This window comes from Glandiceps talaboti, chromosome 22, assembly GCF_964340395.1.
Source record: "Glandiceps talaboti chromosome 22, keGlaTala1.1, whole genome shotgun sequence".
NCBI lineage: Eukaryota > Metazoa > Hemichordata > Enteropneusta > Spengelidae > Glandiceps > Glandiceps talaboti.
In genome coordinates this window covers 9,123,735-9,149,500 of record NC_135570.1, presented here as the reverse complement: position 1 = coordinate 9,149,500, position 25,766 = coordinate 9,123,735, and the positions used below count along the sequence as shown (strand labels likewise).

Genomic DNA, 25,766 nt, shown 5'->3' with positions numbered 1-25,766 from the left:
AAAACTGTATGTTTGATATTGGTGAATTTACACAAGATTTACTGGTGAATGGTGAATTTCATTAATACTTGGTGATCATCAATTGATATCTGGAGACACTGGTGAATGGTGATCTATCTAAGAGGGGTATAAACCCCTCCTCCCTTTAAATGAGAAAAATCACAATTTGTTCCCCCCCAAAATTCCAATATCAGGGTTACATTAAAGAGAAAGAAGACACAATACATTTTTTTTTCAAACTGCTTTTTTATTTATATTTATTTGGGTACAACGTGCAAATACTCTCTGTATAGAAACCCTTGTAGAAGAGGAACAGATCTGTGGTAAGAGATTGGCAGTGTGAAAATCATTCCTTGAGTAATACACAATACACGGAAGAATACATTGCACATTGTCACAATACATCACACTACAATTTTGTTGGCTACCAATATTTATCAGTAACATTTCAACATCTAAAAAAATGGTATTCTTTGTAGTCACTATTTTACCTTTTTTGAATCATCTTGATCACCATCGGTTTTTCAAAACTTCCTTTGAAAACTAGTAAGGGGTTTAAGTGTGGGGTGTTTTGGTATTTATGAAAACGGTTTTAATCGGGGACTAAGGGGTAAGAGTGGGGGTGTTTGAGCTTTGACTTTTGTCACTGAATGGGTACAGGCAGGCAGTTTGTTATAAGAAAATCTTTGTTGTACTTTAAAAACATCCACCCAATCCAGATAAAAAATGACCTGGCCCCGATGCTTGTGTGGAAATTGTGAATTGACTCGAATACACAGCAGTTGGATATAGTACAGATTTTGACATTTGTATAATCTACAAGTTTCAAGAAAGACATTCAAGGAAAGACTTCAAAGTGTAATGTAATGTAATATCCCTACATGCATGGCAGCAATTTCCTTTAATAATAGTCTCAGCATTTAAAATATATGTCCTTCTGTTCTACACTGCTAAACAGCTCCACTGTTTATTTTTATATCATGAATTCCATCGAAAACTTTTCAAACATATCCTCAAAATGTACACTATTTCTGACAGACTTTATACAATATTTTTATAACTAGTTTCAAAAAAGAAATAAAGTATGCCCCCGCTGAGTTAATATTTACAGAATCTGCACTGCAATATTTCAAGATGGCCGCCAGCACCTTTGTACGTACGATGGCAAACTCAACATAGTCCTGTAGTGTTGAGATAGTAACTGTTTCACATAATAGGCTACATAAACTATTATGCACAAGGAGTGCTTAGGATAGGTAGTTGCCATCAAAGTCCTGATTATGTGCTGCTTAGAACTGCATAACATTTTTTTAACTCAAGAAATACAGAAATACCGTAAACCTAGATATTTTCACTACTAGAAATTCTGTGATTTTACAGTCTTTAGCTAGTTCTCAATGACTAATTTTTTACTAATTACCAGACTGGTACATTGTGTTCATGTACAAGAAGGCATTTTAGTCACTACTTTATTTTGGTGTTTATGACTTTTAAATGAAATAAGTGACAATAAGTCTTCAGTGAAAATGTCCATGTTTAGAGTACTTCCTAAGATAAGTAAATTAGAGACCAGGTAAATATGCATTGCAGCTATAAAACAGAGCACTCTTTCAATTATCAAGGAACAGTTGTTTGGATTACTATGCAATTCTCAGGACGTATTAACATCATACCTCATGCAACAGGATCAAAACAGAATCGTCACAAGAAAATTGAGTTATTAATGCATGCCTATATAATGTGTGTTTTAATGTGTGGGGTACAACTTATGCAGTCATACATATACATTGATTCTTGGTCGCTATTTTATGATGTGTGATGGTATAATCGTTCTGTAGGTGACCAGAATCTTGCATCTGTATCTTGTACAGACAAATATCAAGTAACCACTACGAACACAAGTTGCTTTATCTTCAAATGAAAATTCATCTGTGTTGGTAATCCAAAGTATCACATTGAAGTTTTGTTCCAAACATAAACTTAACAACTGTTACCTGAAATTTTGACTGCATATTTCAAGCCTTTTACATCCAGTCCAGGTATGCCAACCATCACTAAACAGAGATGAAGGGCAATAAAACTTCCAAACACCTATGACCCCTTATTAAGTTCACGTGTCCATAAGGTCACACTTTCTGAATAATGGGTTGACAAAGACTGAAGTACACAGTTGAAAATTTCACATAACAATTTTCAGGTTTTTAGTTGGAAGGAAAGCTTAATGTAATACAAAAGTTTTAAAGTCGTTTGGTGGAATATTTTTACGTAAGCACACGACAACATACAAAGTTTATCAAAACAATAAAACTTGCCAGTTTCACAATAAACCATAGACGCTACCTTTCGTATAGGGTCTATGAATAAACAGTGTGATTTCTGTAAACTCAAATATGACACAATCTTTGGTGTAGTGTAGGTACTCTGTGTTACTATGACAATTCAGATTTCTTTATTAAAATGATGGTCATAGATAGACACAGTGTTTGATATTTCTTTTCCAAATTTTAGCATATTATATAAGATATCACGTACAACTACAGTACATTACTGTGTGTCAAAAGACACCATAAACACACTGTCAGAAGCATGCAGCAATTTGAAAATTTCACAATTTTGTTTTCTCTTTCCATTTACCTTTCAAACCACAATTTATACACATTATTTCAAGCCTTCACAGATAATATATAATCTATATATATACATGTCACACCGATTTGACAGAGGACGCAAATTTATACAGTTGAAGAAACTAAACGGAACAGCGATATCTTTTTAAAAAACGAATTTTTACATGAGCTGCCATTATTACTTTCTGTTGTAATAAATCGCTCATTTGAATATTTTTACTACAAATACAAAAGACATATAAGTTACAACAAACAACTATTTTGATTGGATGCTCACATTCAGATTCTGGGTCAGTGAGGTCATCCATATGTAAATATTCTGAAATTTGCATATCATGTGATGCAAAGGTAACCCAATAGGTGAAGAGTTAGCAAGATTTTCTATATTTTGACAAAAAAAAATTTACATGTACATAAAATCCTTCATTTACAATATTTATGACATGATTCCTATATTCATGAAGTAAGGAGGTGTACACTGACACGTTCCTTCATTTCATCAACAAGTGAAACGAGAAATCAATGATTTCTACGAGTGATCTTAGGCAGCACTTGATACTCAATCCTAGCAACAAGGTGTACTATGAAATACTGAAGATTTAAGCACACATGTAAATATAAGGGCCAAGTAGAAAGAGTAAATCTATAAATATATCATTATAAATACACATCGTTCTGTTTACAAAACAGAAATGCATATAATCTCCTTTCAGTGGTGGTACGACCTTGGTTTAGGTAGCCGTGACCTTGACTTCTTTTTTTCAGCAGATGAAGTAGTAGCTGTAGGTAACCTGGACACTACTCCATTGCTAGGGCTGGTATACTCATTTGAAAGTTCTTCATTGTTAGTTAATGTTAGAGTGGACGACTGTTCTTTGCTCAGTGGGCTCTCTGATATGGATTTATAACGTTTTGGCAAGAAGGTTGCAATTTTAGATCCGTTTTTCTTCACATGGTTGTTTCCATTACTTAGCTGGAAAATATAATAAAGACAAAATATATCAGTTTGTCATAAATTCAATAGCTGTGCTTATGTCAATCTTGTGGGTTGCCATGGCAATGAAAACATATCACAGCACAGTTCCCCATATCCCATGTGTTTGTGTATGTGAAGTAAAAGACAGACTGTATATATTAATTTGAAAGTGAAAATAGTTATATGATAAAATATTCTACACTTACATCAAAATATTTCATAATTATTTTGCTCTGTAAAAATTGTGTAATTTCATGAGATTTACTGATAAAAACTTAGAATAATGATCCTACATTATGAAATAAAAAGAGATAAAAAAATGTAGAAAAAGTTCATTGTTGACAGTTAGTGTCCTGACAAGTATTACATGTTTGAAATTGTATCTATCATCCAAAAACACCTTTCAGGAAAATACACAAATCAATTGAAATACTTGTCCCTCAACGAGAACTATCGGTATGGTTACAACCTTCCACCTTCCACAATTGTCTACTGTCAGGTGACTCCACTAGGTGGTCACCTGACCACATGGCTTAATATTAGTACCCTGATGATGTCTGAGTGATTCACACAAAAGCTCCACAACTAGATTAAAGAATGTTAACTTTATTCCTATCAACTTTCGATGTGCCTTAAAACAGAATTTCACAACAGCGCCCTCAACAGGTCTAAATAAGAACTGCATTGCAGTATGACAAGTGAGGCCAGAGCAAGAACTGTTGGTCTTTTGTCATATGATCAGTCATTTTTGAAAGCAGACTTCAGGATTGAGCATTCCATTAATCTCCACTTCTAGCTAAGCACATATCAGTGGGACACTTCAAAGCAATCGATTATAACACAGTGTGTCTGGTTGTGACAAGTTGAACACTTCAAAGCAATTGATTGTAACACAGTGTGTCTGGCTGTGGCAAACGTGACACTTAAAAGCAATCCATCATATATATCTACATATAAATCTTTAGGTCTTCTATCACAGAAACATACTACACCACCTCTGATGTCTGTCCAATTTTTAGTAAAGTACCAATGAACCCAACAGAGTGCTTACCTCAATTTTTATCTCAAGTTATACATATTTCAAATAAATAATTCCTTGTGAGTTGGGATGTGAAATTACTATAATTTAGGCATGCAGCACTATATTGTGTTTGTGTTTATTTGTCTGTGTATGTCTGTCTGTCTGTCTGTCTGTATGTATGTATGTCTGTCCGTCCGTCCGTCCGTATGTATGTATGTATGTATGTATGTATGTATGTATGTATGTATGTATGTACAGTATGTATGTATGTATGTATGTATGTATGTATGTATGTATGTATGTATGTACAGTATGTATGTATGTATGTATGTATGTCTGTTGTATGTATGTATGTATGTATGTATGTATGTATGTATGTCTGTATGTATGTGTATGTGCATGTGTGTGTGTGACAGAAAGAAATAGCTGCAGAGTTTAGGGTAAAGTTGCAGTATAGAAACTCTTACATTGACCTCAAAGGTCACACATCCTGGTACTTTGCACATTACTTACTGGTATCATAATTTCATCAGATAATATTCATTTTCAGTATAGGAGCAAAAAAGATTTGACTTCAACATTGCATGACATTTATTTCTGTTTTAGCTTTTAATTTTATTACAAGAGACTTTCAATTCAAGCTGCAACTATATCGTCTGGCTATACCTCTGTAACTTTGTTTCATCACTGAATTTTTTTTGGCAGACTTTCAATTTTTTGTGATGTAGAGTTTTTTTCACAAAGATTTTACGGCAACACTTTCAAATTTGTGTGCAATTCCAAGTGATGGGCAACCCTAAAATCTGCACAGAATCATGCAAAGGTGAAAATTCTTCTTTTAAGCTGTATAACTTAGTCCCAATTTCATGAACTCCTCGATCCAACACAGTAACAAAATACCGTAAATCACAAATTTGCAGTCAAAATTTTAAGTTTGAAGGATCAAATGTAAAAATTCTCTATAGGTATCGTGACTTTTGAACTCTGGATACCAGGATGTGTGACCTTTGACACAAGATGGAAGATTTTTTGGAAAATACCTCTTTTGCTTGGGAATGAGCAGAGTGCTGCTTGCTGCTGTGAAGAGAGAAAGAACAAGCACAGGAGAGGTGAGCTGCAATATATTTACAAATACATACAGGGACATCAGTCACCACAAAGTAAGACTACAATAAAAAACAAACAAAGCTTTGAACGTGGTTCATGCAAAAATTGTTTGTTAAAAAAATATACATATAAATACTGACAGACACTAACGAGATCAAAATTTTCTGTTAAAGGGCACAATTTTACAACTAATAAACTGCAATAACCCCCCCCCCCCCCCTCAGATTTGATTTGAAGGACACATTAGGTACAATTTACTAGAGAAGGTACAAGACCACTGAAAAGTACACAATTACAATTTGACATGTTTGCCTTTTTGGAGATAAATGAATGTGAAAGAGCAATAGTATTGCTGACAAAGGAAAATTTGTAATATATTCATAGAATAAGGCCTACGTAAAATGATTAAAAGAATGAGATTGTCATTGGCTTGTTTATGATGTGGGGTTTCCATCGAAACATGCATATATAATATATATATATATATATCCCTGGGATGCGTAATACTCATGCAGTGTGCGAAAAATTGATAAAATATCACAAACGACATGGTTACGCGCCAGTAAATAACATACTTATGAACAGTACAACAATATACACTTTGCAATAAGCTTCAAGAAGTAAGTTAGTTTGAAAAGATGACATGCATATTGTGCAGCAGGTACCCTACGCAAAACTGTTGTTTGGTATTAGTTGCTATGGTAACCATTAATGGGGGAGTAGGGGAAAACATTTTCTAATTAGTATAAAAATAATGAAAAACATTATGTAATTTACAATGTAAAGCCAAATACCCAAACAAGCTAGCTGCTGATTGGTCATGTTTATGATTAAAGTAAGTAATATGAATTAATTCAGCCAATTAGAACACAGGTTGTACAGTATGAATTTTCACATCTTATGTTTACCTTCTCCAGAGTTTAAGTCTGCAAGATGGGATGGAATTAAATCGTGAAAAGAAATGAGAGAATTTAGCCGAGAATTGGAATGGGTGATATACATGAAATAATACAGTGACTGTGAACAAATACAAACAGTAGAAGAATCTAGAATACACAAATTATTGAGAATATTGTGGTGTCAGCAATCATTTAAAGTTCTGTAAATGTGTTCATATTATTGTGCATAGTACTCTTACTCAGAGGAATGAAGTTATAAGTTATAGTAGAAGTGCATTCGTGTATAACCTTGCTGGTAAATACCGCCCTCTAGTGTTAAAGTCAAACTATGATGCCAAGGAATGAGAAGCCAAAACCTTTCAAAATTTGTTATGGTTTGTTATATAACAGTTTATCAAGAGTGTTTTCAAACCAAACCTAGCAAAAAATTTGTATTTTTTACTGTTTCATGGTTGGCCTTCATTCATTCACATCACTACGATAGCTGCCTGTGGGGGCACTGTTTACTAGACCAGTTTTGGTTATTAGGTCAATATTGTTTAATTGGATGATGGTCTATTTTCTAATTTGGACTATTTCAGTTATTACGAATGATGACAGTTTCAACGTTAATACCACTGTTACCATGGTTACATAGTTATAGCAGTAATGATTAGTTGGGTTGTGAAGTAAAAACAAAGTTTTGATAATAGCAATATATCTTACTTTCATCTTTATTGTATCTTTGCAAAACATATCAGATTACCTCTCAAATATCAGTTAGTTCTTCATTCAAACACAATTATCATTGTTGAACTTTTTCACCATGTTTTAATATAATGTTAGACTTTATGTTTAGGGATGTGTCATGTGATCAACATGTACTAAAATCTGGACTCAAACGTGAGATAACATTTGGTGCTTTTTGATTAATTTGTCATGAAGTGTTTATCCAAACTGACCAAACATGGACATCAAAATGTAGTCTGAGATAAGTTATTTGCATAATGTTTTACAGTGTTGTGGGTTACTTTGTATGAAAGGTCCAGTCATTGGTTCGTTTATGTAACCACTGACTACCACATATATAATGTGTGAGCAAGTGCATTATATAAGCAGAAGGAATGCATGGATCTTTCAGGCTATGGGTTACTGTACATGTATGTATTGGGTTTATGGTTATATGGATGCCAAGTTCCAGATATTTACGTAAACTACACTTGAGTTGGCTGCACAATACGAAAACATCAAAATAACGAGTCGTTTTTTAAAACAATTTAAACTTTCAACACTTTCAACAAAAGGTTAACACTCTTTTGTAATTTTGAAAAATTCAATTCTTTTACAAGTGATCTTTTCTTCTGTTTTGCATATTTCTAATCTATTTTGCATATTTCTAATTTGTTTTGCATATTTCTAATCTGTTTTGCATATCTATAATCTGTTTTGCATATCTATAATCTGTTTTGAGTTTGTTAAATCCCTCTTCATAGCAAATACCACGACTGCTCACCATTAAAAGTTGATAATTAACCTACAAGCTTATTTCCAATTGGATATATTGTACTGACAATTTGCATATTACTCACCTGGTTATCATTGGTGTGCTATTCGATGTTTGTGCCTTGCTTTCCACAACTACCGAGACTTGGGTAGGAGATCTCCTATCTCTATTGGGTTGTGACAACAATGGAATAGCTCGATCCTCTAACCTGTTGTGTGCCGTATCTCTCCTTTGTTGTGTTTGGGGTTGTTGTAAAGATTGCATTGGTAGATCAATTCTAGTGCCTTTGTTTGATTCATTCTTTGTTTTTGACTTCATACCGTGATTGGTAGACTGAAGTTTGGTATTTTGCAGGGATATAGCTGAAGGAGAGAATCGGTTTTGGTACACCTGTGGTTTAGCCGGTCTGCTCTCTGTTCTGGGTTCTGTTTTGGGTTCTGTTCTAGGTTCTATTCGAGGTTCTGGTAGGGGTTTTGGCACACTATTGGCACTGTATGACACCATGTTTTCTCTCTTGCCTGGAGGTTGTTGGGCTGGCATTGATTGATGCCTTTTCACTCTAGAATCCTGTCAGTGAAAGGATACATATAAGAATGGTTTTAAGAACAGAGCAAGAGAAATGCTAACACCATAAATGTTTCCTTGCTCTGGAATCATATTTTTAATTCCAAACTCAAAGTGTAAATAATTTACCAAGCATATTTTGGCTAAATCACTCTGCCTTCTTCAGCTGTTATTGTATACAGTTCAATAATGTAGACTTGTCACATGTTATCTGGAATACTGATGAACTACAAAGGTATTTAAAGTGGTCATCCTTGCATTTGCCATAAAGAACATACTAATATTTTCTATTTTCCTTGACTAGGTTGCTTTGCAGAGATACAGTACAATATAGATTCATATCTTTGTGCATTCTTCCCTTGAAGACACTGTAAATGTTTGTCAGAATAACATGGATTGTAAACTATATTAAGTAAGACTTTAGTTATTTGTTTAGTAATTTTCAAGTTTTTGTGCTCAACTATTACTATTTGGCTGGATAATTTGTAGTATATTTAGCATTAGATTACAACTCAGAAATAAACTCTTTAAACTTGTGCTGTTACTTTATTCTAGAAACCTTAAAAATATTCTCAGTTAAAATCAAGAAAAAAAACTCTGGGGTCACCGTACAAAGTTTTTTCAATAGAGATTAAAATAGGTATGAACCAAAAGTCCAAAGTCCAGTATACCTGTACTACGTCTGTTTGTATTCCAACTTCTGTTTTCTCAATGTTTACTTGTTCTGAAAGTTTATCCTACAAAAGACAAAACATGAAATGAGTTTGTGATAGTCTAACTTCTGTTCAGTATAATTTAAAAACCTGCTATTGAAGTGACAAATAATGTGAAAAGTGGAGTTACATGAGTACAATACTATAAAAAGAAGTTTGGAAACTACCATCATAGTTTGTGGTATGTGTATCATTTGCCTGTGTGTGGGTGTATGTGTAAGCATGCATGCATGTGTGTATGTATGTATGTGTGTGTGTGTGTGTGTGTGTATGTATGTATGTATGTATGTATGTATGTATGTATGTATGTATGTATGTATGTATGTATGTATGTATGTATGTATGTATGTATGTATGTATGTATGTATGTATGTATGTATGTATGTATGTATGTATGTATGTATGTATGTATGTATGTATGTATGTATGTATGTATGTATGTGTCTACACTGTGTATCTGTTTCATGTCTTGGTGTGTGTATCTGTGTCTGTGCAAATGAATCCCTCTTCATAATCTAAAAACACTATATAAGGAATGATCACACATTATGACACAACTATTAAAATAAAGTCCCTCCCCTCCTCCTAAATGAATGTTCACGAATACGACATCAACCCATTTATATATTAATATTATTTCACTTACAACTTGTTCCTTTAAAAGACTAATTTCTTCTTCTTTTTCTTCAGACAATTTCTTCCATTCCTCTTCTTTACTCTCAAATTGTAAAACTTTTAATCTAAGCTCTTGGTTCTCCTAACAATGACAAAAAAACAACATGAAAGATCTATGAGAACAAGACATAAACTGTATTTATCTATCCATCCATCCATCCATCCATCCATCCATCCATCCATCCATCCATCCATCCATCCATCCATCCATCCATCCATCCATCCATCCATCCATCCATCCATCCACCCACCCACCCACCCACCCACCCATCCATCCATCCATCCATCCATCCATCCATCCATCCATCCATCCATCCATCCATCTATAATGGATTTTGTGCTCTCATATTTTGCTTTATAAAATATTTCTGATCTTCTATTATATACATATACAGCTGAGCCAAGGTGGCAATAACATCACTGTAATACTGGTAATAAACCTACCTGGAATAAAATATCTAAGTTGTAACCTGGTGGCAGTTTTTTATAGTCTCCTACAGGACTAGTAGGATCACTGTGACATGGTGTACTCAAAGGACTTGCAAGACTCTGAAATTAAACAATTTAAAAACAGAACTTTAGTGATCTTAAACTCTATAATTCTGTACTTTAAATGCAGAAAATTCACACAGATTCTAGAACTAAAAAAAACATTTAAAAAAATAAAAATAGAAAATATGAAATGATCCAGTCTAGATAGACTTACCTTCAGTAGAGGATCAAATGGTGATATAGTGTCTGACTGTCAAACAAAGGAAATGGAAAAAATGTCATTATCTTGTTTATTCACTGTAGAGACCAAATTGAAAGGTTTTGTTTGTAAATAACAGACATGTTCCTGTTCTAGCTACACAGGAAGAAAAGTTTGTCTCGATTTGAACATTAGAATGCACCTTAGACTGGAGCCAGCTTCTCATCAACATAATACACAAACAAATATTGAGTAATTATAGAATGTAAGTTAGCAGGTCTTTTTGTACCAGAGTATGTCAGTGACATCAAACAACACAAAGTTCCATGATTCTATCAGTACAGTAGATCAATTATTACGTAAAACTTCCAGAGTATATTTTTGCATGGAAAAACATAAGGAATTTGGTTTTGGGTATAGTGCCTGCATCCTTAAAAGGCCTATGATTCAATACCAGGTTCTCACACTAGTGGAGATATAACAATGACATAGGATCATTCTTTTACCAGGACTAACTTTTTCTATCGCTCTGTCACACACCTGTCTTTCTCACCAAACTTTTAATCCTAACCTGTACTGGGCTTTAAGCTTCTTCTGAATTTCAACTACATGTACTTCAGTGCACAAGAAAAACAGTGCCTACATCATTTTGAGTTGAGTTATATTGCAACCACTGTTAAAGTTTTCATTTTTGATCTTTGTACATTCCACAATTTGCATTTACTTATTTCTTGTACAGTACATGATGTATGTTAGTGAACTTGAAAGTCACACAAGGTGTTATTTATAAAATATTTTGACAAGACAGGACTAGCAAACAGATGAGAAACAAGTTTAATGTACACTCAGTGTGTTCATTTATTCCAACTTACATTCTGTATAACTCTTTTCAATCTGTGTAACATTGTTTTGATGCCAGTCATCTCTGTCACCATTTGTCTGTACGAATGGTAGTCTATCTCCACTCCATCGGCCTCATCTGTAGGCATCGACATTTGACGTGGTGGACGAAATGTGCTTGGACTGCTGTAGCTACGACCTCTGGCAGCCACATGTAGGTGTTTGAGTCTAGATGGACACAAACAGTAAAACTGTAAACATTGCATACAACAAAAAATTTTTGTATACAAAAAAAAAGCCAGACTATTTTGCCATCCAGGTTTCAAAACACGAACCATCAGCCTTTTTTGTGTTGGTAAAACAGGATTTAGAATTTTCCTACAGTGATACCATTAAAGTCGTGATTAAGTATTAACAACCAACTACCTTCATCTTCCTTTCTATACAAGCCTGGCAGGTGCAATTTGGAATATTGTACGACATTTTTGGTGTTACTTACCAATTACTCACTGCGGTTTGAGGGAATTTACAGAACATGAGATGGGTACATATCTTTACCAACCCAATTTTGAAGAAAATTTTTAGAAAGAAAATCTGGACCTGTGTTTTTCTACCCAGCTGGGCAGAATGTCCGGGACTCCCTATTTGCCTTATGCACTTCTGTGTAGCATTATTTATATTTTATTGGGACAGAACTCATAGATTTTACTTAGCATATTCAGTTCATCCCAGATGTAAATACCACCAATTGAGTGCCGCATACCTTTATCTGTACATGGATATCCATGCCATTTCAATGTATCAAAGTCATCAAATAAGTCTACTGGTACATGTGATCAATTTATCTGTCCCCATCAATGTATTCAATTCCCCCAGTGTGTTGGTACCAAAGTACGTAATTATAACATACCTTTGTGTACGTTTATCTGTCCCCATCAATGTATTTAATTCATCCAGTGTGTCGGTACCAAAGTACGTAATTATAACATACCTTTGTGTACGTTTATCTGTCCCCATCAATGTATTTAATTCATCCAGTGTGTCGGTACCAAAGTACGTAATTATAACATACCTTTGTGTACGTTTATCTGTCCCCATCAATGTATTTAATTCATCCAGTGTGTCGGTACCAAAGTACATAATTATAACATACCTTTGTGTACGTTTATCTGTCCCCATCAATGTATTTAATTCATCCAGTGTGTTGGTACCAAAGTACATAATTATAACATACCTTTGTGTACGTTTATCTGTCCCCATCAATGTATTTAATTCATCCAGTGTGTAGGTACCAAAGTACATAATTATAACATACCTTTGTGTACGTTTATCTGTCCCCATCAATGTATTTAATTCATCCAGTGTGTCGGTACCAAAGTACATAATTATAACATACCTTTGTGTACGTTTATCTGTCCCCATCAATGTATTTAATTCATCCAGTGTGTCGGTACCAAAGTACATAATTATAACATACCTTTGTGTACGTTTATCTGTCCCCATCAATGTATTTAATTCATCCAGTGTGTCGGTACCAAAGTACATAATTATAACATACCTTTGTGTACGTTTATCTGTCCCCATCAATGTATTTAATTCATCCAGTGTGTCGGTACCAAAGTACATAATTATAACATACCTTTGTGTACGTTTATCTGTCCCCATCAATGTATTTAATTCATCCAGTGTGTCGGTACCAAAGTACGTAATTATAACATACCTTTGTGTACGTTTATCTGTCCCCATCAATGTATTTAATTCATCCAGTGTGTTGGTACCAAAGTACATAATTATAACATACCTTTGTGTACGTTTATCTGTCCCCATCAATGTATTTAATTCATCCAGTGTGTTGGTACCAAAGTACATAATTATAACATACCTTTGTGTACGTTTATCTGTCCCCATCAATGTATTTAATTCATCCAGTGTGTCGGTACCAAAGTACATAATTATAACATACCTTTGTGTACGTTTATCTGTCCCCATCAATGTATTTAATTCATCCAGTGTGTCGGTACCAAAGTACGTAATTATAACATACCTTTGTGTACGTTTATCTGTCCCCATCAATGTAATTAATTCATCCAGTGTGTCGGTACCAAAGTACGTAATTATAACATACCTTTGTGTACGTTTATCTGTCCCCATCAATGTATTTAATTCATCCAGTGTGTCGGTACCAATGTACGTAATTATAACATACCTTTGTGTACGTTTATCTGTCCCCATCAATGTATTTAATTCATCCAGTGTGTCGGTACCAAAGTACGTAATTATAACATACCTTTGTGTACGTTTATCTGTCCCCATCAATGTATTTAATTCATCCAGTGTGTCGGTACCAAAGTACGTAATTATAACATACCTTTGTGTACGTTTATCTGTCCCCATCAATGTATTTAATTCATCCAGTGTGTCGGTACCAAAGTACGTAATTATAACATACCTTTGTGTACGTTTATCTGTCCCCATCAATGTATTTAATTCATCCAGTGTGTCGGTACCAAAGTACATAATTATAACATACCTTTGTGTACGTTTATCTGTCCCCATCAATGTATTTAATTCATCCAGTGTGTCGGTACCAAAGTACGTAATTATAACATACCTTTGTGTACGTTTATCTGTCCCCATCAATGTATTTAATTCATCCAGTGTGTCGGTACCAAAGTACATAATTATAACATACCTTTGTGTACGTTTATCTGTCCCCATCAATGTATTTAATTCATCCAGTGTGTCGGTACCAAAGTACATAATTATAACATACCTTTGTGTACGTTTATCTGTCCCCATCAATGTATTTAATTCATCCAGTGTGTCGGTACCAAAGTACATAATTATAACATACCTTTGTGTACGTTTATCTGTCCCCATCAATGTATTTAATTCATCCAGTGTGTCGGTACTGGAGGTTTCTTCTTTCTTCTTAGTAATTCGAGGAAGGGAACCGTATGATCCCTGTTGAGCTTTCTTTTTCTTTAGAGAACCCCTGTAAAAATATAAATAATTACAATTTAGAATGTTTTGACACACATTTCTAAATTCTAGCACTGCAGAATCTGTGTCATAAACATGGGTTGTCGTGATATAGAACGACCTGGGTATACAATCCATATTTTCTGTTCAAAGACAATAATTTGGCTTGTGCATGATACAATCATGCTTAGACCTGTGTGTGGGATTATTTTTCTCATGTCTTCATTATTTTGGCAAAACAAAAATTAAGTCGTGTGTGGTTCAATTCAATCTACATTTGTTGTCTGGCATGCTACATTTGCCGAGAGGTGAGAATGGATACTCCGCAGGGAGTTGGGCAAGTACAAATGGCTATTGTACCGTTATTCAACTCTACATGTAGGTCTCTGCAAAGGGTAACAATTCCAAAGCCCTTGAAGCACAGTGTGGGAAAGTGTTATGACACAAAACTTTAGACTGTTAATCCAAAACCATTCCCATCCATCTGAAGTTAGCAGCATGAGAATTGTACTGCAAACATTTCTGAAATTATTGATTCAAAACATTATCACAATATCAGAGGTCATGTGATTACATTCCGTTAAAGGGGAATACCACTTCAGGAAATAAAGGTATTTTTATAAACTTGTGTTCTGGGGAGTATTTCATGATTTCACATCATATACATGTAAATTATGCAAAGTTGCCAAGAAATACTAAAATAAAACTCTCTTTCACCTCTAATGCTCTCACATAGTTTCTGTGAAAAATACATCTTTTCCAAGATTAATTTGAAATTCAGGAATCTCACAAATTCAAAGGAGCTCCTTCTTTAACCTTACTTTATGACAAATGGGAATTTAATTGTCATTTTAATCACATTATATCTATCATATTCATCATTCTACTAAGACAATACTTCACAAGTCTGTTACATCTAGATTCATAGTTTTGGCCTTCATGTGGCTTATAAAGATTTACATATTCTCATTTATAAATGTACATACAGTAAAAATAGACTAGGCCAGGTAGGGTATGCCAAGGTAGACAGCAACTCTGACAGAGGACACCCAGATCATCTCAAATACCCCCTTCCCCCCTTCCCCCCTCCCCCACTGCCTGAGTGATGAATGTTTAAAAAGATAACCTTAGTAAATACACTGACCAATCAACTCATCATGATTTATCTATATTGTATTTACTGTCATCTAAAAAAGTTTCAGGATGCTCGTTTCTGGTTTAGGAATTCTACAACTTTGGCAAACAGACATCATTATGTCTTGATACCTACAATGAAGACATAAATAAAGTCATAATAATTTATCTATATTGACTTTGCTGTCAGCTAAAATAGTCTATTGAATTCCCTATCAAAGTGAAATGCATATAAATTGAATTCCTACCTTAGGCAATCACAATACGCAATTTCCTTGAACAAAAAATGTTTTATGCACAGCTGTACACTATCCCATGATATCACATAAAATGACCATTTACAAATACAATAATCACAAATTAATAAAAAAAATATTGCAGTATCATAAATCAGTGTACAAAACACCTGAACTCCCCTTTTGAAGTACTTTTTATCCGCCTTTAATACTTCACTATTTGTTTCGTTCCATTTGTTATGCTTTGTTTTGGGAGAAACCATTCATGAGAAATAGGAATGGTAGTGCAAAATAATTTCATTCTTGAGTGTGAGAGCACATTTTCCCACTGACATGTAGTGTATGTAAGTTAGTGTTGTCACAAAGAAGACAATGGTTTATAACAATGTATTATTTAAATAAATAAAATCTACCTGACATAAGTACCAAGGTTAATTATGACTCTTCCTTACCAAAATTTAATGCAACTCCTGTCTTAAAACACAAAGGTTACATCTGTCTAGTTCTTGGACTTCAAATTCAAGTAAAAGGTATAAAATTCTAAGTTTTATCAGATTTTCCCTCACTGTTGCTAGGGTTCCCAGACATAAGCAAATATGAACTGAATGTTATGAATTTGATAGGTTCTGACACCTGTTTGATCGTATCACTTGGAGTTAAGTCTGTCCTGTTTTCAGTCATCAAATTCTAGTACGAGGTAACAAAATCTATGCAAGTTTTACTAGATTGCCTCTTCCCCTCTCTGTCACTGGTTTCTAGACATTAGGACTACAAACTGAGTGTTATGAATGTACTAGGTGTAGACACCTGTTTGATTCATTACTTGTAATTCCTGTTAAATATGACACAAAAATAAGCTCTCTGTGTGAAAATTACTGATATAAAAATATTTGAAAAATGACAAATTAAGACAAATAACAAAAGTACTGTACAAGGAATAGAAATCTACACAAGTTTTACCAGATTTCCCTCCTCTGTTACCATGGTTTCCTACCAACATTATGGTACAAGGTACAGAAATATATGCAAATTTTACCATATTCCCACCTCTGTTACCAGGGTTACCCACCAAAATTATGGTACAAGGTATAGAAATCTATCCAAGTTTTACTAAACGTCTCATCTCTGTTTATACTGGGGTGGGGTTCCCAGACATTTAGCAAATATCAACTGAGTATTGCTAATTCACATCTGACACCTGTTTGATTTATGACTTAAATGTATAACATGCTAAATTTATGTTACAGAAATACAACACAAAGAAAACTTACTGTATGGAAAATGAGATGAAATATTTTGAAAACAATTAATTTTTTTAAAATTTAATCTAAAAATAACTGTTGATGTTGTAAACAGTTCATATTCATACATAACAAAGTTATATACAGTCACTCCTTATGTAATCAAAATTTATATATTAATCACTCACTATTGTATCAACGACTTTAATAATTAACAACATAATAACCCTAGTCTGAAAAGTGGATAACAGCACTATTCTATTAGCTAGAATGTTATGCAACGGCTGTACATGTGTATCACCGAACATCGAACATCGTATCTTTAAACCGGATACTTGTTGACGGTGCTATGACAGCAACATATTTAAATCATGTTTAACATACTCATTTTGACCCGCGTTAAAAAAAAAACGTAATTTAGAAATTAACTGTTTTCTAATATTTCTAAAATATTTCAGGAAAACATGAATGTAAAGATGAAAGGTAAATTTGACTGTATGTACCACACCCAACCATATGTCAATACATGAATGCTGTAGGGACATACACACACATTGATCAAACCGGTAATTTGCAATATTTGCCCTTTCAACATAGAACACAATATCTCTCCATCTAACCAGTGATAGTATCGACACATTTCTGTACACTACACATGAAAAAGCACCGGTTATTGGTAAGTGTTTCAAGGTTATGGAACAAACAAAAATATGAACAGAAATATTCTTTTCATTTTTCTATACTGTTGAGAATTATTGACTTATATTTTGTTAGATTATGAAAACCAGATGTTCTTTCTGTTGATCTGTCTAAATATGTATGTCCATTTTATGTGAAATGAAAAGTGGCTAGCACATTTTCGTACGACGGACCATATTCTGGCGAACTCTAACGGTACAACACCTGAAAATTTAACTGCTATTACATATCCAAACTGTTGAAAACAAAATATGAAAAATAAAGAGAAAATACATACAGACAGAGACATGGACATTTTAAACTTGGCATGGTGTTACTCCGGCTCTGCAGTCCACTAAAGGCAGCTGTGACGTACTCTATACACACACACTAACAACAAACCCATGATGAGGTAATGCGAATATGCAAATTTCATTCTAAAAATAAATTTTGATTGTGCAGGTAATAGATGATAAATTTACCATCACTTTTCTCCACCACTTGATGACAATGCAGACTATATTTCAATGTTATCAATACAGCTTTGTATTTTACAGACCTTAATCTCTGTGAATGTTTTCAATTTTCATTTATAATTTTTTTCTTCAAAATATTATTGTCAGAATTTGAAATGCTGCAATGTTATAGGTGAACAAACACCATTGAGTAAAAAATTAACTAAAAACTTGTCTACAAAGGTAACTGATGAATATTTTTTTTCCATAATTATTAGATACATGAAGTTAACATATTAACCATATTAAAGGGTCAAGGTGCCATTTTTTTTTGTTTCAAATGGAAAGCTACTTAATTTCCTCTCAAGGCTGATTTATTAATTATTATAATAATCAGATTCATATACAAAAGTCAAGAGTAACACAAATATTTAAAAAAAGCTTCATAATTCAATGATGTAATTATTTGGAGTAAATTACATCATTCAAACAAACAAAATCTAGCCTCGTTCCCAGACATTTTAAAGGATACTCTTTCAAAATCATGACCTTTATTGGTGTGTATTGTTAAAGGTAAAATTTAGTCAAATTCTCTGATAATTTTAGCCTCGTTCCCAGACATTTTAAAGAGTACTCCTTTAAAATTATGACTTTTTGGCAATGTTTTTCTTAACGGTAAAAATTTATCAAAATTCCCTGATAATTTTACTGAATATTATTAATATCTATGACCAAAATTGTTTCAATTTAAGGGAGCATTCTATATAATCATACAACTTTATGACACGATCATAATCATCATCATCATCACACATATCATAGAGCAAACAATACTGACAGTTTGCGGTTGAAATAGCCTACTGTCAAAGTCATGGGTAGGATTTTAACAATCGCCTCCCATTCGGCTAACATTTCTCTAACTATTTTTTTTCTTTTTACTTAAGCTTCGGACAGAAAGCCAGCACAAATTCTCACTGTGTTTTAAATTTGTTTTGTGTGAAAAGACATCAATAGTACCACCATGTGATTAGAACCAAGGAGGACATTGGAAAATTAGCATGTAAACACGATTACTATGTTATGAACATCGCTGTGTCTAATTCTAGGTTTGAATACACAACTGTTTGGGTAATACTAGGTGTGGGGGAAGACGATAGTGAAAATCTCCATGTAACTTGACACTAGGCTACAGTTGAAAGCATTCAGCTTATCAGAAATTTGTTGTATTTAAAAGAAATTTTAATTCTTCATCACGTCAGTGCAGTAAGGTCTTATCTGCCTATACAATTGCATAGCAGATACGACCTTGTAGTAACTGAGTATGGACGAAATTGTACTCTCTATTTCCTTTCAATACTTTAGATAAGCTAAGCACAATATCTGTTTATGGTATTGAATGTACAACCAACCATAAATTATTAAAAAATAAATAAAAATATTTAGTGGTCCAAATAACTTCCTGAAATATGTTATTATGTTTGCCACTGTGCAGTATTTTTGTGTTAAAAGCAGGAAGACACCAGTGTATCTGGGAAAAACCTGTGTAAATTATCAAACATGGACACATGATGTATATATATTCATTTCTGTTTGCGGGATCCTGAATACACGGAATGAACTTTGTCGACAACACCCTTACATGACATATATGACCTAAAACTGTCAACTCAAACACTTCAATTAATTAAAATATAGTATAATAATTTGATGAATGATACTTACTATTTTTTAATCAACTTGACAGGCATCAATTTATATTCAACAAATATTTGAATATAATGGGTCAAAGGTCATGAACGCAACATGTATATGATGGAAAAGTTAGCGGTTGTAATATAAATATGAGATGTATATATTAATAACTCTCTACATAAGGTTTACTGGTAACAACAAATATACTACCAAACCAGAGAGACTATAGGGTTTGAATTTGGCAGAATGTTTGTTTTGTCTCATACAATGTTAGTTGTTATACACAAACAAAATACATGAACTGATGGGATGTCCCAACCACTAGGTCTCATTTTTCATGAAAACTCATGAAACTCATAAAACACAAATGTACAAATAAATGGCGTTGATAAAGATCCATCTAAAATTTTCAAATGAACATGAAAAGTAAACCACCAAGCTGTACTATATGGATATCAATTCATGAATTATGCTCACTCAAGGTAAAGGTACATGGGGATGGTTGTTTTCAGGTAAATGACCATGGCAGCATTACTGTATAGCGCCCCCAATGGCAGAAATCATTAATCATGAGATAACATTTGGCTGGAATCTTAATGGATAGATATATGGTACACTCCCATCTCAACTTTATCAGAATATTCTGAGCCTCATCTCACCCATCCTTCCCAACACCAGCTAAAATCCCACCATTGTCCTATATACCTCAATATTAAATGCGCTACAATTCCAGAGGGGTGGAGGCACTTGGATAGGTAAAGGGTACAGGTGTACACTGGTGGATTTAAATTGCAAGCAAGAATGCTACAAATGTTTACATTTTCACATTCGGCCAGAAAGAAACTCAGGGTCAAATACCTACATTCAACCAGAAAGAAACTAAGGGTCAAATACCTACATTCAGCCAGAAAGAAACTAAGGGTCAAATATCTCCCTACATTCAGCCAGAAAATGGGAGTCAGAAGTAGGAGGAAAAATGTGAAAATTGGCAACTTGGAAACTACATTAGCCAAATATGATCAAATGTTTTGAGTGCAGTCAAGGAGGGGTCACACCCAATCTGATTAAAATCTGATGTTAGATAGGCTGGTTTTCCTGTATTTACCTTTATTTCATCGTTATTGCGTCTTTTACGTTAGTTTTTTTTTCCTGGACGAACGCCTTTCCAACACTAACGTAAAAGACGCAATAACGATGAAATAAAGGTAAATACAGGAAAACCAGCCTATCTAACATCAGATTTTAATCAGATTGGGTCACACCCCTCCCCCTCCTCGCCCTCCAATGTACAGTGGGAATTGTAAGGAATGTCTTTCCAGTGTAGCTGGAATAGTAACATTTGTAAATTGTAATGTTTTCCTTATCCAAGTTTATCTATTGACAACTAAGCAAGATTTCCATTCATAGACAATGTAGGCCTGTAGGTATAGCACTCTCACAATGAAGAGTCAGTAACACAACATGGGTCAAGACAAACAGTAAAGACAAACGTGACTGGCATTAATAAAGTCAGTTGTCCACAACAATAGGGAAAAGTAAACTGTTTTAAATTGGGATTTGTGGCACGTACAATGTAGCTACGACCACAAATACTGAGACAAAATTATAATGAATCAATTACCGATGTGTTTATTTTTATATATTTAAATTATTAACTACTAACTGATGTTGTTCAAAAAGAATGACGGATAAGAAAACACACCAGTGACTCTACTAACATGATTTGGTTAGTGACATAACATAGGTTGCCTTTGGTCATTTATTAGAACTCACAGGTAGCCATTGTGAACGGAAACGCTTGCAAAGTATCAGTTACATGAACCCTTATTTGTAGCTATATATATACACTGCATTACCTGCCTCACCCAAGGCTATCTTAGAGTCATTGATCTCACAAACAATCTGATGGCGGTTGCTATGTTTTGGGTCATCAAGCTTTCTGTAAAGTTCACATACTCAAAGCACACATTTATAACAAGCATATTTTGTATGTATATGTATGTGGTTACAAATTATGGTGTGTATATATATACATATTTATTTATGTATTTATTTCCAAGGGTGACCTATAGGACTAGTCCCAATAAAAGGCTCCAACAATAAAATTGTACAAAACAAACACAACAACATATACATGTATATGTAATAACTCAAGCCGAGTTATCGTCTTTGAACTTTTATATATATATATACATATGCTGTATAGTACAATGCTCCAAACCACCATAATTTTTAATTTTTAACCCCTGTATATGTATATGTATATGTATATGTATATGTTGTATGTGTATATGTATATGTATGTTGTATGTATGTGTATGTGTATGTGTATGTGTATATGTATGTGTATGTGTATGTGCATGTGTATGTGTATGTGTATGTGTATGTGTATGTGTATATGTATATGTATATGTATATGTATATGGTGTACATTTAAGTTCTCAGTAATTCTCACTGATTTCTGTATCTCACTGGGGGGGGGGGGGTAATAAGAGACATTTATGTTTTTCTTAGTTGCAATTTTTGCGGCATATTAAAAAGTAATGTTCTACTTATTGAAGCATACTTACAGTGTAAAGATAACTTGCTATTGTATTGAAATGTAAACCTGATATTCTGGTACAGTACACAGATGCATTTTGATGACATGATTTAATTCATAGCATCTACAAGTAAACCCTTACTATGCATTTAATTGTGCTATTAATGTGAGATAATGAATGCCATTGAAGGCATGCATTGGCATTAAAATTATACAAGAATAGTTACAGTAAGCTTGTATAAAAATATTTTCATTGAAGTTAAAATATATTATGATTATAAACATGCGCCACTTGAATGCTACAAATTCCAATAAATTGTTGAAAACTGTTTATCATATTTCATTCTTCTATTTGTATCATGTTTGACCTTTGGTGTTAAGGTTAGAGTTAGGTAAATGAGAGCACTCATTAGACCCCCTAAGTTACATTTCATTTGTAACCACCACCAAGAGTAGGCAGTTCCACATTTATGAAATATATACAGCCCATTGCTGGTTTCATTGTTCACTATCTGTGCTTGATAAAACTGCATTCATGCAAACCAACTGTAACCTGCAATGCACTCTACCTGGGTGATGAAGCATGAAGGTTGAAGCACAGTCCATAGTATGACCATGGCCTAATGGCTTGACAAGTGAATGTGTTGTCATGGTTACATCATTGCGGGGATAAAGGGAATCTTGTAAAACAACATTTATGTGTCATTACTGAACTATTTACTGTGTGTACTCAGTCTTTGACCTGTGACCTTTGACACCAGTCACCATATTGTAATGACTAGTACCTTTCAGTTGATGTGGGCGTAATTTCAAATGCTGCAGGTTGTTATGAATAATCGCATGCATTAAACTTTTTGCATTTTAGTAATTAGCATTTTCTGAAGGGCAGTATTATATAAGTAGGTAAAATCAAACGTATCTGAATATTAACTTAGTTTCCAACTGAAATCTATGTACCATTTGTTACCAGTGAACAAAAAATTACAAGCTTCACTAAATCACATGCTTAAAGCTATAGTGTTCTGCTTACAAGTCATGTCCAATTTTCACTTGTTAGTTTACAATACATGTATGTCAACAATCATATGGGATCAATGCCTAGATTGGCCCAGAGACCTGGCTATCTGGCATGACACCATCAGACTATGGAACACATACTCTTCCAAACAACATCACAGACTGTACACCTGGACTCTTTCAAAATGAAGGTCTAGTCAATAAACCTGCACAAATGAGCAGCCAAGTTTTTAAACATACATAATTTTGTTTTTAACTTCCCTCATACTTTGCTAACAGTATGATTTTTACTTCGCATGGAGTCTTGTACTGTATCTGAAGAGGATGAAAACGAGCTGTTCTGGTGAACGACATCATCAAGTAATAGATAATTCCTGACAATGATGTGTAAAACAACAATATAAAACAGTATTCAAAGATATAAAATTCGCTTCAAATACTGTTAACTTTCAAACAATAACTCTTTATCAAGGTGAGCTAAAGACTCAATCCATCCTAACGTAGGATAGACTGGATCTCCGTCTAACCTTAACCTCCATTTTTGAGAAAAGAGTTACTGATGGAAACATTATAAAGCAGCTTTACATCTTTGAGGACTGTTTTACAACGTTTTCTCCACCTCTACAGTCCTAGCACTAGCAGCTTTGATTCACTATATACTCCCAAAAATGGTGATGTATACTAACACTATAATAGATATCCAAGGCAGAGAAAGTTATCCTGGAATGTTTATTTTCAGATTGAGGAGAACACTATGAATGATGTAGGTCCCTTAGGTTAACTTTTGTTTGAAAGTTTGAAGGCTTGTTTTTGTACTTGTGAAGGTCACAACTTAGTCAAAATTCCTGTTTATACAGCCAACTAAAAATGTACACTTCTCTGAAGTAAACTGTTTCACACAAGAATTTGAATAGAACTTACTAACTCACTGTCTTTGATTTTTACAGTCTTCTGGGTTGCTCTATCAATGTGGAGTCCTCACAGTGGTTTATAGGATTCATGTAAACATAGCTCTAGAGATTTATCACTGTTGACGTTCCTCTTTCACAACAACCAATCTTTCTACTGTTATGGTGGAAAGTCCGATGTTTGATGATAAAATGTCGAGACCTTTCACCGAGAACACAATTTACAGTTCATACCAATGCTGTGATACGTCAGTAAAACAATATACCTTACCTCAATGTCATATGATGTCTATAAAACGTTACAATTTACACCAAAGTCGTAAGATTGTGCAACAATAAAATGCTGCAGTTTACACCAATGCCGTCAATAAAACGATACACTTTATTTTTATGCCAATGTCACTAAACAATACAGTTATACCACTGTCGGAATACATCAATTCAATAAACAATACAGAATTAGTACGCCAATGTCATCTTAATACATCAAACAACTTTAATATGCACCCATTCATTGAAGGCCTGTATTGTAGTACAACTGCCGACATCCATTCTCTGCTGTTTCAACATGCTGAGCCAAGTGTTCTTAATCTTTATCCCCTATTTGACTAAATTTATCTTTAAATTCATGTACAAGTACCTGACATAAAGGGCCTAAAACACCAACATGGCATAATGTTTTTGTTATGGGGTTGCAATTAAAAGATTGATAACACCAATGAACCTCCGAAGGACGTTATTCCCTTTGAATGTATACATTGTATGAAACTGATAGTGACTTTGTTCAAAGTGTACAAGATTTCCTCCCCCTGTTGCCATGGTAACACATGTGTACATTGGTACAGAACATCATGAAACATCTAAGAACTTCCCAAAGATGTTCTCCTTTGATTCAAAAGAGTATGTTGTATGAAACTGATAGCGAATGTGTTCAACAGGTACAAGATTTCCTCCTCTGTTACCATGGTAACACATATGTACATTGGTACAGAACATCATGAAACATCTAAGAAGTATCGGTCATTCAAGCTACATGTACCGTATTCGCTGAATCATTATTTTGATTTAGTATGTGTAGTAGATTCTGATATACGGAGAGACTTCAAACTATACATTCTTAAGTCAATCCAAGTCTTGCTGTAATCACTAAACCTATTATTACATCTGTACCTGAGATTACTTGCACCGGTGCACGCGCATATAGTGGTATTTTCATGGCAAACATTATTGCATACCTGCATGCAAACGATATGCAAATGAGGACCTGATCATTCCTTCTGCACAA

General features: G+C 34.0%; 1 protein-coding gene across 5 annotated transcripts in view; it reads right to left on the bottom strand.

Moving 5' to 3' along the window:
- Positions 1 to 245: 245 nt before the first annotated feature.
- LOC144452005 (uncharacterized) overlaps positions 246 to 25,766 on the bottom strand; it is a 36,359-nt gene continuing 10,838 nt past the window's right edge. For 2 of the 5 annotated variants that reach the window (XM_078142978.1, XM_078142977.1), the window contains 10 exons: positions 14,451 to 14,591; positions 11,629 to 11,824; positions 10,772 to 10,807; positions 10,510 to 10,614; positions 10,037 to 10,147; positions 9,349 to 9,414; positions 8,199 to 8,680; positions 6,640 to 6,657; positions 5,665 to 5,701; positions 246 to 3,600 (listed from right to left, as the gene is read on the bottom strand). In XM_078142978.1, coding sequence (XP_077999104.1) covers positions 3,337 to 3,600; positions 5,665 to 5,701; positions 6,640 to 6,657; positions 8,199 to 8,680; positions 9,349 to 9,414; positions 10,037 to 10,147; positions 10,510 to 10,614; positions 10,772 to 10,807; positions 11,629 to 11,824; positions 14,451 to 14,591 — 1,456 coding nt within the window. In that variant the 3' untranslated portion in view covers positions 246 to 3,336. The remainder of the gene's footprint in view (positions 3,601 to 5,664; positions 5,702 to 6,639; positions 6,658 to 8,198; positions 8,681 to 9,348; positions 9,415 to 10,036; positions 10,148 to 10,509; positions 10,615 to 10,771; positions 10,808 to 11,628; positions 11,825 to 14,450; positions 14,592 to 25,766) is intronic. The other 3 variants (XM_078142979.1, XM_078142980.1, XM_078142981.1) reach the window with 3 other exon arrangements.